The 12153-nt window shown below is 40.0% G+C and overlaps 2 protein-coding genes across 5 annotated transcripts in view; one reads left to right on the top strand and one right to left on the bottom strand.

Moving 5' to 3' along the window:
- LOC119558236 (flotillin-2) overlaps positions 1 to 11977 on the top strand; it is a 104360-nt gene extending 92383 nt beyond the window's left edge. Inside the window, exons 3-8 of one of the 4 annotated variants that reach the window (XM_037871555.1) lie at positions 113 to 300; positions 1782 to 1817; positions 2833 to 2941; positions 8731 to 9298; positions 9759 to 9942; positions 10007 to 11977. In XM_037871555.1, the coding sequence (XP_037727483.1) occupies positions 113 to 300; positions 1782 to 1817; positions 2833 to 2941; positions 8731 to 9298; positions 9759 to 9942; positions 10007 to 10186 (1265 nt within the window). In that variant the 3' untranslated portion in view covers positions 10187 to 11977. Of the gene's footprint in view, positions 1 to 112; positions 301 to 1781; positions 1818 to 2802; positions 2942 to 7587; positions 8054 to 8730; positions 9299 to 9758; positions 9943 to 10006 lie in introns of those variants that run through there. The other 3 variants (XM_037871557.1, XM_037871556.1, XM_037871559.1) reach the window with 3 other exon arrangements.
- Positions 3456 to 5302, bottom strand: LOC119558238. Its single transcript, XM_037871561.1, has one exon. It carries the CDS (start codon positions 5102 to 5104, stop codon positions 3890 to 3892), a length of 1215 nt encoding a protein of 404 aa, XP_037727489.1. The 5' UTR covers positions 5105 to 5302; the 3' UTR covers positions 3456 to 3889.
- Positions 11978 to 12153: the final 176 nt, after the last annotated feature.

Raw genomic sequence — 12153 nt, 5'->3', positions numbered from 1 at the left:
ATCTTATTATACATTTAATTCCAATTATGCTATTATATTGTGTTGTGTTCAACTAAATTAATGTAGTATTGATAATAAAAATACAATATCTTTGTTTCTTACCCTTTTCCAGGTGGCTGCTGTGGATCGACCAAGAAGCGTACGATTGTGGGCGGCTGGGCGTGGGCGTGGTGGCTGGTGACCGATGTGCAGCGACTTTCCCTCAACGTGATGACCCTCAACCCCATGTGCGAGAACGTGGAGACCTCCCAGGGTGTTCCGCTGACGGTGACAGGAGTGGCCCAGTGCAAGATCATGAAGGTGCGATCCCCGCTAGATATGTACATATATAGCTCTGTTCACCCGATCTCGGCTCGTTTTGTGGGTACTCTGGCCACCCATTTCTCTTCTGCACCCCCAAATCTGAGCGAAAGTGATTGAAGCTTGCCCGAGTTTGTTTTTTGAGTTTCGTATGCAAGATCTGTTGATTTGCTTGCCCGATATTCTTAGCCGATTAGAGTGCCGAAAGTAGCGAGTTGATATCCTGCCTGCACCCACTTATGTATACCTTCTCTATAACCGATCCGTTTCGAACTTACTTTAATCAAATGTCTGGCTCTTTGTTTTGTTCATCTCCCGCCCGATTCCCCCAAGTAATCCAACATCCATACCCATCGAATGCATATTTAGCCTAGCAAGTGCTCTCAATCTGACCACCGCCAAGTAAGTTGCGATCATCCATGCCGGCGATCTTGTCACGTAGTCTTAAATATAGCCGTAGAACAACACGTAGAACTCATCGAACACCCCGCCTGTTTGTCCCTTTTTTTTCGGTACTTTATAAAAATTTGATTGTTAAATCGTACACCCCACCTGTTGTCCCATTTTTTTCGGTACTTATAAAGTTATTTTGTATTACAAGATTTTATTTAGCTCCTATTGGTTTCGTCGTCGCCTTTTGAAAAAAAATAAGTAAAAATCTTGTGACCTTTTTGCTCAATTTACTTTGTTATAATTTATTAGGTGGCATTTCTTTGATCCATAGGTTTATCTTCACTTTTGGCTGTGTTGGACAGTACTGTGACTGAAACAACGTGAATTTACTTGACTCTTTATACATATCCGTGGACCGGACAGTATCATATATTATTTATAATTGAATTTCCTGATTAATCATTCACATCCCTTGATTTTGTTTTGTCTTGTAACTAGATTATATTATTCATACATTTTTCTCGACTTTTCTTTCATTTATTATGAAAAATTATAAAAAGTTTATATGTTACTGTTCAAAATTTTACTCACTTATCAGTTTTTATGTGATCACTCAAAGGTTTAGCCATTCGATTATTCATTATCCTATCAATGGTTTTCGGGATCTGTTGAACTTCAACTAATGCCTCTACTCGATCACTTGATTTTGCCGACCCTCATCTTTTCGATTTTCGAAACTAAAAAACATAGATAAATTGTGTACATCTATACATTTTTTTTAAAGTGTCAATTCATAAAACTTCGTGGTCAATACTTGAATTCAAAATGTTAGTTTCGTATTTATTTTGAATTTTTACCAGTACAAAAAAATAAATTGTTTAATAGAATAACTAATTGATTCAAAAACTGTCTTTATATCATAACAAAGCACTTCACTTGTGTGACTACAAATATCAATGAATGCTGCACCAAAAAGAAAAAGCGCACTTCACTTTCCAGTTAGTCGCAATTGTGATCAATTTATACTCTACACTTGCCTGCCTCAAAATTGTGTTCTATTACTTAATTATTTCCATTCAATTTTGCAGTCATCTTCGTATAAGCATAATGATTATAACGACGAGGTATGTTTATTATTGCATTTCTTTGATTTAATATCCTGGGTTCGATTTACGTTGGTTTTTTGTCCTCCCATTCAAAATTTAAAAATTAATATGTATATTTACATTTCTTATCAAGCACCCTAACCACCCACACACACATTCGCATCCACACACACACACACCTAGCGAAAAGGGATCATGATCCATTATTTAATGTTAAATGCATGTGCTTTCGTTCGGGTTTTGTGCCCAAATATATTTGAGTTTTGTATGCATTTTGCGTTTATCGAAGTCATTCAATCATCATCATCAGAAGCTGAGGAGGAAGAAGAAGGAGAAAGAAAAGTACAGTCTGCAAAATAATACAAAGAAATATCGAAAATCGAAACCATGTTGATCTCTGTGTTCTACTCTCTTTTTTCTCTACTTTCTTTTCACCACCACCAAATAATCGACCAAAAACCCTGCTGACCGATCGTTCAACGTTCAACTCATCAAAAAAATAAAACCAATCCGCAACTAACTGTAACTGTAAACGAAATCAACTATAATTAACCCAAAAAAACACACACATGCATTCAACCAACAACAAATCATTTAAATCTAAATTGTTCTACTCAAAAAAAAAAAAAAATACCAAATACTGCTCCTCTACCGTTACTGCTACCGTTACTGCTCTGGTTGCTGCTGTTACCGTTATACTCCATGTATCGCTCTATATATCTCTATATATACGTTATAAATATATATATATATCTCTGTCGCTCTGTCTATGTGTGCATGTGCGTGTGTGTGGGTGAACTATAATTTAAACAAAACCAACGAAACAAAAAACTTATCATAAATAAACAAAAAACCGTGATAAAAAAAAAAAAAACAAAAATCAATCAATCGAACCTGCAAAATGCCCTTTACACACATGCACACCGACATGGTGATACCCACACAAACACTTATCCAACCTACACACACACACACACACGCAAACACACACACACACGTACAGATGATGAATGTCTATTATTTCCACCATCAGGCCGACGAGCTTCTAGGCACTGCCAGCGAGCAATTCCTGGGCAAGAGCGTCAAGGAGATCAAGCAGACGATCCTGCAGACCCTCGAAGGACATCTGAGGGCCATTCTGGGTGAGTACGAGGTCACACTTTGACATTCTAACAGCAATAGATATCTTAATTTGATCAAGAACTGGAGAGTTATTTATCATATCATATCAAAAAAGTTAAGGGCTTTTTCTTTTAAAGAACTTCCTTTCTTTTAAAATTGTAATAAAAATAAATTGGGGTCACCACACCTTATCTGCAGTACATCATAACTGCCCTTAATGTACCAAGATCATTAAATGTTATATCTTTCAAAACTCCGTTTTTTTATTAATATTATAACTATCGAAATTCCAAGAAATTTTAAAAGAATTTTACTTTGGTTATATATGTATTTATAAAATTTGGGGTCACCTTTGAGTATTTCTAGAAAACAAAAAGATCGGGAGAACCAACCTGCCTACCTAATAATTGGTTGCATTGATCTACTATAATATCTTAGTTATTTATAAAGGTTTCAGTTGTGTAGATCGATGCATACTTTTGGGTGCTATAAGTCAAGAGCTTTTCCTAATTTCCCGACAATAAAACAAATATGATAATCTTATGACCCATGATTTATTTTTGTTGATTTCTGTAATCCCATTGGATTTTATGTTCTTGATTTTCGTATTTCCATTCGATTTATCATGGTTATAGTTCTTCATAATTATGTTCGAACTTGAGTCCTCTTCTTCGGGCAAGTGTAATTTTGTTTAAGTTTTAAGTATGACGTTTGTTATGGTTTGCTAAGCATTTGGTTTAGTTTGTTGTTTTATGTTCATTTAAGAGTTTGCATTTGTATGCCATTTGGCATCACATTTTTATAAGTTTAGTAGCAATTCAGTGCTATATCTGGTATTTTTCTCGAGGTTTTTTCAATTCAGATCCTTTCTATGTCTGTGGTAAGGTTTCCGAACGGTTTTGTGGCAAACAACTCAATTTGGAAATGGGCAACATTCTTTGAAACGATTAACGAGCGGAGTGTGATCATCATTTCTTGTAGTACATATCCAGATTGGGCTGATCGAACATATTGATGGCATAGTCCAGTTCGTCCAGCTGACGTTCGATGGCGATCTTTCGATTGCGCACGCGCAAAGTGGGCTCCGAAACGGGCAGATGGTTATATTCCTCGACGAGTTTGCCGTACTTGAACTGGGCATCCTGGAGGGCAGCGTTTCTCTCGGTGGTGGTCAGTGGTGTGTAGCCCTCGTAGGCGGTTGGCGGTGGCTTCTCCAGTTCCCCCTCCCGGGGCTTTTGGTCCTGCAAATGCGTTGGAGGCGGCATTACCTCCATCATCTGCGACTTGCGACTCACTTGAGATCTCTTCGAGGCCGTGGTGCTCCTGGAGGCCACTGAAATGTTCGACTTGATGGTGGCATTCGAGCGGACACTCTCCTGGGAAACAGATCTCTTGGACTTGAGGGTCTTGCCGGAGGCATTGCTGCGGGCACTCAAAGGTGCCTCGGGATCGGCGTTCTCCTGGGCGTGAGTAGGGATCCTCTGGGGACGGCGAGACCCGCGGGATGCTCGGGAAACCAGGGAAACGCGATCGGCCTGATCACCTTCTCCCTGTCTGGACATCTTTACTTCCGGCTCGGCTTGGTGACCCTTGATGTGAGCTATCCCCTCTGCTTGGTGACCCTGATGGGGAGGCATCGGCTCGGCCTGGTGACCCTGACGCAGGGACACTGTCTCGGCTTGGTGACCCTGACGGAGGGACACTGCGTCAGCCTGGTGACCCTGACGAAGAGACACTGCCTCGGCCTGGTGACCCTGATGGGCTTGAGGGCCGTGATGACAGTGGCAACCGTTGCAGCACCTCATTGGAGGCATCTTCTGCTGGTCCTCCCAGCCGCCCTGCATGCGCTCCTTCTCCCTGCGCACCGCCAAATTTTGGGCCATGTCGCAGAGATTCGGTAACCTGGGAAGTGACGCGGTCCTGAAACCATACGGCTGGGCCAGACCGCTCCTCAGATCGGGAGCTTGGTGGGCGGCATGCAGATAGCGTTGACGCTCCTGGCTAATAAAGCCATGGGGACGCAAACGCTCCGTGTAGTGGAGCACCACCGGACGCCACAGGGGCACCCGGCGGGCATGGGCCGCGGCCAAGCACCTGCCATTGGTCTCCATGCGGGCGACATTCTGCTTGTTCTCCTGCAGGAAATCGCGACCGCCGCCATGTGACCGCCGTAGCGAGGCCATCTCAAACTTCGTGTTCTATATGTCAGTAATAAAAACTTGCTTATCGGACTAACACGATTGAAAATATATTGTGTTTTCAAATTCACATAAAGAAAACGAATGAGTACTGTAACTTAATTCGGAAGCTAGAGTGATTTTTTCACTTATTTTTAGGTGTGCGTTTTGGTCGGAGTGGAAAATGATACTGACCTATCCGGGGCTGGGATATTGACAAGTGTGACGAGGTTAAGGACAAGGCCTACTTTGTATTCGGGTTTCTTTTTCACTTTTCGCACAGCCTTCTTGATCCCTAAATGTGTATTATATCATATTATTTATATGCACAAATTACAGTTATGCAACTTAGTAATCCATTAACTTTATTTACATTTTATAGTCGCTTTATGCCTATAATATAAAATAATAAGTGCGAAATGTGGTACGTGCTTTGAATACATTATCATTAGGTTTAACATGGGGTTTCTTATTGATTGATTAACCCTCTGAGAAACCAGTTTTTGGTTTTGAAAGAAAATTACATTCGACTGATAGGTTAGACGTGTACATTCTAATTAATAACAGGAAAATGGCTAGCCTTAATCGTGCATTATTATTATTTCCCTATTTCCTATTGATTGATTTTTTTGCTTTTCACTAAGGTCACAGAAAGATTACAGTATTTATAATACCTTAAAATGGTTTATTACTTTTGAGGAATAAATCATTGGTATTTTCCCTAATTTAGGGAAACCCTATACTACACCAGTTTACAAAAAAAAATTGATGAAATACGCACTTCAGGAAACCTTTGTTTTCCGGTAAGATACATCTCCCTGATTAAGAAAAGGGCATTTAAAATTTTTTCTATGGTACCAATTTTTTTTAAAGTGTAAAAAACGTTTTTCGCACTTTTTTATTTTTTAACTCGAGTTGTGATAAACCGAATTCGGTCATTAAAGACTCATTTTACAGGTAATGGAATGCCCTTTAACTTTCTTGTACACATCGTTGAGTTCCATTCATTAGTTTAGAAGCTACACTTCGTCAAAGTTGAAAAAGTTGGAAAAAATGCAAAAACGCTGGCATAAATTGCTTCTTTAAAAATACACGCCTAAAAACCGAAATTAGTTTTATGTTGTTTTCTTAAAGGCTGAACTTTAACGGAGAATATAAGCCATTGATCACGACAATCCGTTGGTAAATCGATTTTTTACAGATTTTTAAACGTATATACCCAAGTTCAGTGTTCGGGAGCAGCGGCCGTTAAACATTATTTTAAATTTTCAGTGTTGGGGAACGTAAGATTTTGGTGCAAGTAGTTATGCATAACGTCAGTTTCTTTGCTATTAGTGCTGGGCAAGCTAAAAAGGATGCGATTGCAGTTACAAGGAAATCATTTTCATATATTTTTAGCAAGAAATTAGCAAGGAAACTGACGTTATGCACTACAACTTGCACCAAAATCTTACGTTCCCCAACACTGAAAATTTAAAATAATGTTTAACGGCCGCTGCTCCCGAACACTGAACTTGGGTATATACGTTTAAAAATCTGTAAAAAATCGATTTACCAACGGATTGTCGTGATCAATGGCTTATATTCTCCGTTAAAGTTCAGCCTTTAAGAAAACAACATAAAACTAATTTCGGTTTTTAGGCGTGTATTTTTAAAGAAGCAATTTATGCCAGCGTTTTTGCATTTTTTCCAACTTTTTCAACTTTGACGAAGTGTAGCTTCTAAACTAATGAATGGAACTCAACGATGTGTACAAGAAAGTTAAAGGGCATTCCATTACCTGTAAAATGAGTCTTTAATGACCGAATTCGGTTTATCACAACTCGAGTTAAAAAATAAAAAAGTGCGAAAAACGTTTTTTACACTTTAAAAAAAATTGGTACCATAGAAAAAATTTTAAATGCCCTTTTCTTAATCAGGGAGATGTATCTTACCGGAAAACAAAGGTTTCCTGAAGTGCGTATTTCATCAATTTTTTTTTGTAAACTGGTGCTATTATTGTTGTTTCTCTATTTGTCGTTATTTGATTTGTTTCTGCCCAACATGGGTGTTTATTACGAAGACCACAGAAATATTACATTATTTATAACACCCTAAAATCGTTTCTTATATTTGAGGAATACAACTTTAATATTTTCTTTCACTTAGAGAACCCCTATACTAGCTTTCAATCGCCTGTTTGCATTCTCAACTCTTTGCAGTTCTGTTTGCCTAGACCTTCCCGCGACCTTGATGGCCAATCTACAGCTTTTAATTAAACATAACTCGAGTCGAGGGTTTATGAGACCATCGAACCCCAGTCGTTATAGTTTACTATAGTTGAGTATATCGTATGTTTGCGAGACGCTCGAGACCTCAAGGCGGTTTCCAATTGGCGGCGCGATTACAATTTCATTTTGCGAGCCGGTACCCGATTCCAGTACCGATTCCCATACCCATTCCGAATCCGAGTCCGAGTCTCCGGACAATTTGAGCTGTCAGTCAGTTGGAAGCGCATCGTGAGACGCTCCGGTTGTGGGTTTTATTTTTTTGAATCGCGTGTGAATAGCAGGGGGGTTCAAAAGCTAATATAATAATAATTGTGGGTGTCATGGAGACCTGCCCGCGTCAAGGAAAACAGCTGTGATCTCGGAGTTACCACCGAGATCCGATTTATTCCCGCTTGAACCCCTTCTTCTAGTGACGTCACTATGGCATAGAACTCTTATCAACGCCACCGATAAGACTGCGACAAATGACGTCAAAACGCGTAGAGAACACGGCATGATTTAATTAAAAGCCAGCAAGATAGATGGTTAGATAGCGCCGAAGCAGCCCAGTGACCAGATAGCAATCCAATAAGTAGACCCCCGTTCGGTGGCCCCCGAAACAGTTGTTCGACGACATGTCCGCCGTGTGGATGGGCGTCTTCAAGGTGGCCCTGATAGTGGGCGTCACCACGCTGGTGGTCAGGCGGTAAGGTCATCGATTAAAGGTGGAAAGAGCCACCCCAAAACACACCCCAAACACTTGCACAACGAGAATATCACCCCGAGCCCAGTGGTCACCCTTAGTCGGTTTACTATCATATCTACGGGGCTCTTATCTGTGGCCTGCGAACAGTGTACTTACAAGTGTCTAAAACATATTTATTTGTTTGTCAACACGATGAAAGCATTCGCAATGTTGTATTTCCTACAAATTTGCAATTCGTCCTTCTATTTAAGTACGTGCGACGATATTCGCCACTTCAAGGTTCCTACAACTTGATTCCGATTTGAGAACGTGATTTGTATATTGCATATCAAATTGCATAATTGCATGTCTTTTCCAAGACTTAAGGTACTTCATGTTGAAACGTTAGACTGGGATTACAGTAGTCAAAACAAACAAAACTCAATACTTCAACAAGACTTTGATACAAAATCAGTTTTGTATTTAATCTTTGAAATAATATAAACATTTATTTATAGATTGATTTATATTATAAAATAGGTATACTTTAGAGGCTTGGGAACCCAGATGGTTCAAAGTTAGTTCCACCAGTGTATATACACCTGATGGTTTTCTTTGTTTACCATCTATATTTATATTTACCTCCCCCCACGGTGACACCCATTTAATATTCGATTTCTTCGCTTGTGACCTTGCAGGAACGCTTACAGTCGAAGAGGTGTACAAGGACCGCGACCAGTTCGCGGCCTTGGTCCGCGAGGTGGCCGCTCCGGACGTGGGTCGCATGGGCATCGAGATACTCTCCTTTACCATCAAGGACGTCTACGATGATGTGCAGTACCTGGCCTCGCTGGGCAAGGCCCAGACCGCTGTGGTCAAGCGGGACGCCGATGCCGGAGTGGCGGAGGCCAATCGTGATGCCGGCATCCGTGAGGCCGAGTGCGAGAAGAGCGCCATGGACGTGAAGTACTCCACGGACACGAAGATCGAGGACAACACAAGGATGTACAAGCTGCAGAAGGCCAATTTCGATCAGGAGATCAACACGGCCAAGGCCGAATCGCAGCTGGCCTACGAACTGCAGGCGGCCAAGATCCGTCAGCGAATCCGTAACGAGGAGATCCAGATCGAGGTGGTGGAGCGACGCAAGCAGATCGAGATCGAGACGCAGGAGGTGCACCGCAAGGATCGGGAGCTCACTGGCAACGTGAAGCTGCCCGCCGAGGCGGAGGCCTTCCGCCTCCAGACCCTCGCCCAGGCCAAGCAGTGAGTATACAAAAACTACGCGAATTCTTTAGTATTTGGCGAAGTCCCTAAAATTTATTGAAGTCTAACCTAAAATGGGATCAATCAATCAAAAGCAGGTTGATTTTATTTATTTGGAATCAGAGTTTTACTTGTATTAAGGTCATCTATAATTTACGGCCTCATCTATAGAGCAAAATAGTAATCGCTATGGGAATTAAAGATCCAACGTTGCATGCTTTGTCATGTTATAGCAACGTGTGGGTGGCCATTATCTGTCTGTAGATACATTCAATTTTGGCACGAATGATTGCAGCCTCCATGTAATAAATGGCAATACTTAGCTATTTATAGCCCCAAGGCTAGTAATTTTATTGTAGATAGTGAATGTGGCATTTGTACTTCAGTTAACCCCTATTGGGAACTTAAGGACTTGTAAAATAAATGCCATACTTAAACCATTTTTATTCCACCCCTCCAGATGCCAGACCATTGAGGGTGCCCGTGCCGAGGCGGAGCGGATCCGGAAGATCGGATCGGCGGAGGCCCATGCCATCGAGCTGGTGGGCAAGGCGGAGGCGGAGCGCATGCGGATGAAGGCCCATGTGTACAAGCAGTATGGCGACGCTGCCATCATGAACATCGTGCTCGAATCGCTGCCGAAGGTAAGTGATCATTGGTTTATAGTTTCGGGAACTCTACTAAAAAGCTTTTCAAAATCCCCCACAGATTGCCGCCGAGGTGGCCGCTCCACTGGCCAAGACGGATGAGATCGTCCTGATCGGAGGCAACGACAATATCACCAACGACGTGACCCGCTTGGTGGCCCAGCTGCCGCCCTCGATCAACGCCCTGACCGGAGTGGATCTGTCCAAGGTTCTATCCAAGATCCCAGGGGCCAAGGCGTGAAACCTAATGGAATGGGACATCCAGGAAATGGCAATGACAACGTAACGCAACGCTGAGGAATTGTAACTGATCTAAAACCGAAAAAGAATGACAGAAAAGGATGGAGCTAGTGTGCTAGAGAAAGAGAGAGAGAGAGAGAGAGTGCATTTGTTAGAGAGAGACAGCGGCAAACGGAACTTGAGACTCCAAATTTGAGTTTCGAAATGGAATCGAACGTAGCAAAATGTACTCCGATATTATATTTATTTATACGTATATATATATATATATATTTGTATATGTATATGCACACATGCAATACACACATACACTTGCCTCGTCTGTGTGGTGTGCCAGTGTGTGTGTGTGTGATGTTTGCCCGGGTAACAATCAAAGAAACAAAACAAGAAACAAAAAAACCAACGTTAATCTCAGCTAAAGTTATGCATTTCGTACGCAACATTTTGTGGCCTTTTCTGTCGAAAACGAAATACCGATAACGATAACAAAAAATCAACGTGAAATTTGTATAACTTTAAAGCGAAAACCATTTAAGCAGAGTGTTAGCTATTTATTTACTATACTATATATACTATATATGTACATGCAGACATGCTAAACACAAAGAGTTCTTCTAAGTAACCACATCAAATTTCATGCCACACAGTGTTGTAAAGGCATAAATTTATTAACAGTGTTGTAAAGTTGTATATATGCAGCCCCCTTTTTCCCTCTCTTCGTCACACGATTTCGATCTGGTAACGGAATTTTCATCTGCCCAAACTACAACTACTGCCTATCGACTAAAGCCAAATCTATAAGCTAGTGAGCCAAATGGAAAGAGAGAGGGCGAAAGAGTGCGACTATACAAGTTGACCGATCGAGTTTCTAACCATAAAATTCAACGGCCTCACTTAACCGAATGGGATTGTGTAATAGCTTGCATACTTTCAGACACATTTATTATAGTTTAAATTCACTTAGTATACAGTGGCTATAATCGTATGGCTATTATACAAGTTTTTCTTTAATGTTTGTAAACGTTTATTTTTACTTGAACGCGCCAATTTGGCTTTAAGTTTAATTTTCAATCTCGTTAAATTTTGTCTGCCTTTAATTATGTCTGATAGTTGCTAAAAATACCAAAAGTTAAATATTTCGATCGATCGATCATTTGTGAATAACTCATATGGAACTTTACAATACTACTTTTTCTGAACTTGGCGCTCTTCCAAAACCCACACACACACTAACACACATGCGTTCGAATTTTTATATTCATTTTAGTGCACAAAGCGAAACCAATATTAATTTGTTGTTATACAAAACTTTCACACATCTATGTATGTCTGTGTCGATTAATATATGTTTTCTTGTTTATTTTTTATATGTATAATAACACATATTGAACTACGAATATGCATTTACAATTTTTGTACTTTATTCTTACACTGTTTAGTTAATAGCAAAAGGCGAGAAAAAATAAATAATATATATTTAAAAGAAAAAAGGGAACTAATTTTGTTAATAACTACAATAACATCTAACTGGAATTTACATAGTTAAACAATTTATCCAGCCCTTTCATTTTGCTAGTGTAATTAACCCTCATTTTTGTAAGCACTTCTCCGAATGACACACACACACACCCATTAGACACACACATACTTACATATATATTTTTTTTCTATTGTATATTAAGTGCAAGTAATTTTAAATGTAATGCAGTGTGAAAGAGAAAAAGAACAAGAATACCAACCAACCGAAGAACTAAACTAAAAGCTAAACCTAAATAAATCAAATGTAAAATTTTGTGTATTTTGTCGTAAATAAATAAATTGAAAAATACTTTTTAAAGTGATTGATCTTAGGACTGGAATATTGCAATCAACTTTGGCGATGATCAATGGGTAAAAAGTGGTGCATCATTAATAGTTCGATATATATTTCCAAGGCTTATTAATCAGGGGAATGTTTTGGGTAATCCT

This window comes from Drosophila subpulchrella, chromosome X, assembly GCF_014743375.2.
Source record: "Drosophila subpulchrella strain 33 F10 #4 breed RU33 chromosome X, RU_Dsub_v1.1 Primary Assembly, whole genome shotgun sequence".
NCBI classification, from domain to species: Eukaryota; Metazoa; Arthropoda; class Insecta; order Diptera; family Drosophilidae; genus Drosophila; species Drosophila subpulchrella.
This window is presented reverse-complemented; position numbering and strand designations above follow the sequence as displayed.

Excerpts from the sequence above, each read along its gene's own strand:
- LOC119558238 (XM_037871561.1), bottom strand. The coding sequence starts at position 5,104 with ATGGCCTCGCTACGGCGGTCACATGGCGGCGGTCGCGATTTCCTGCAG.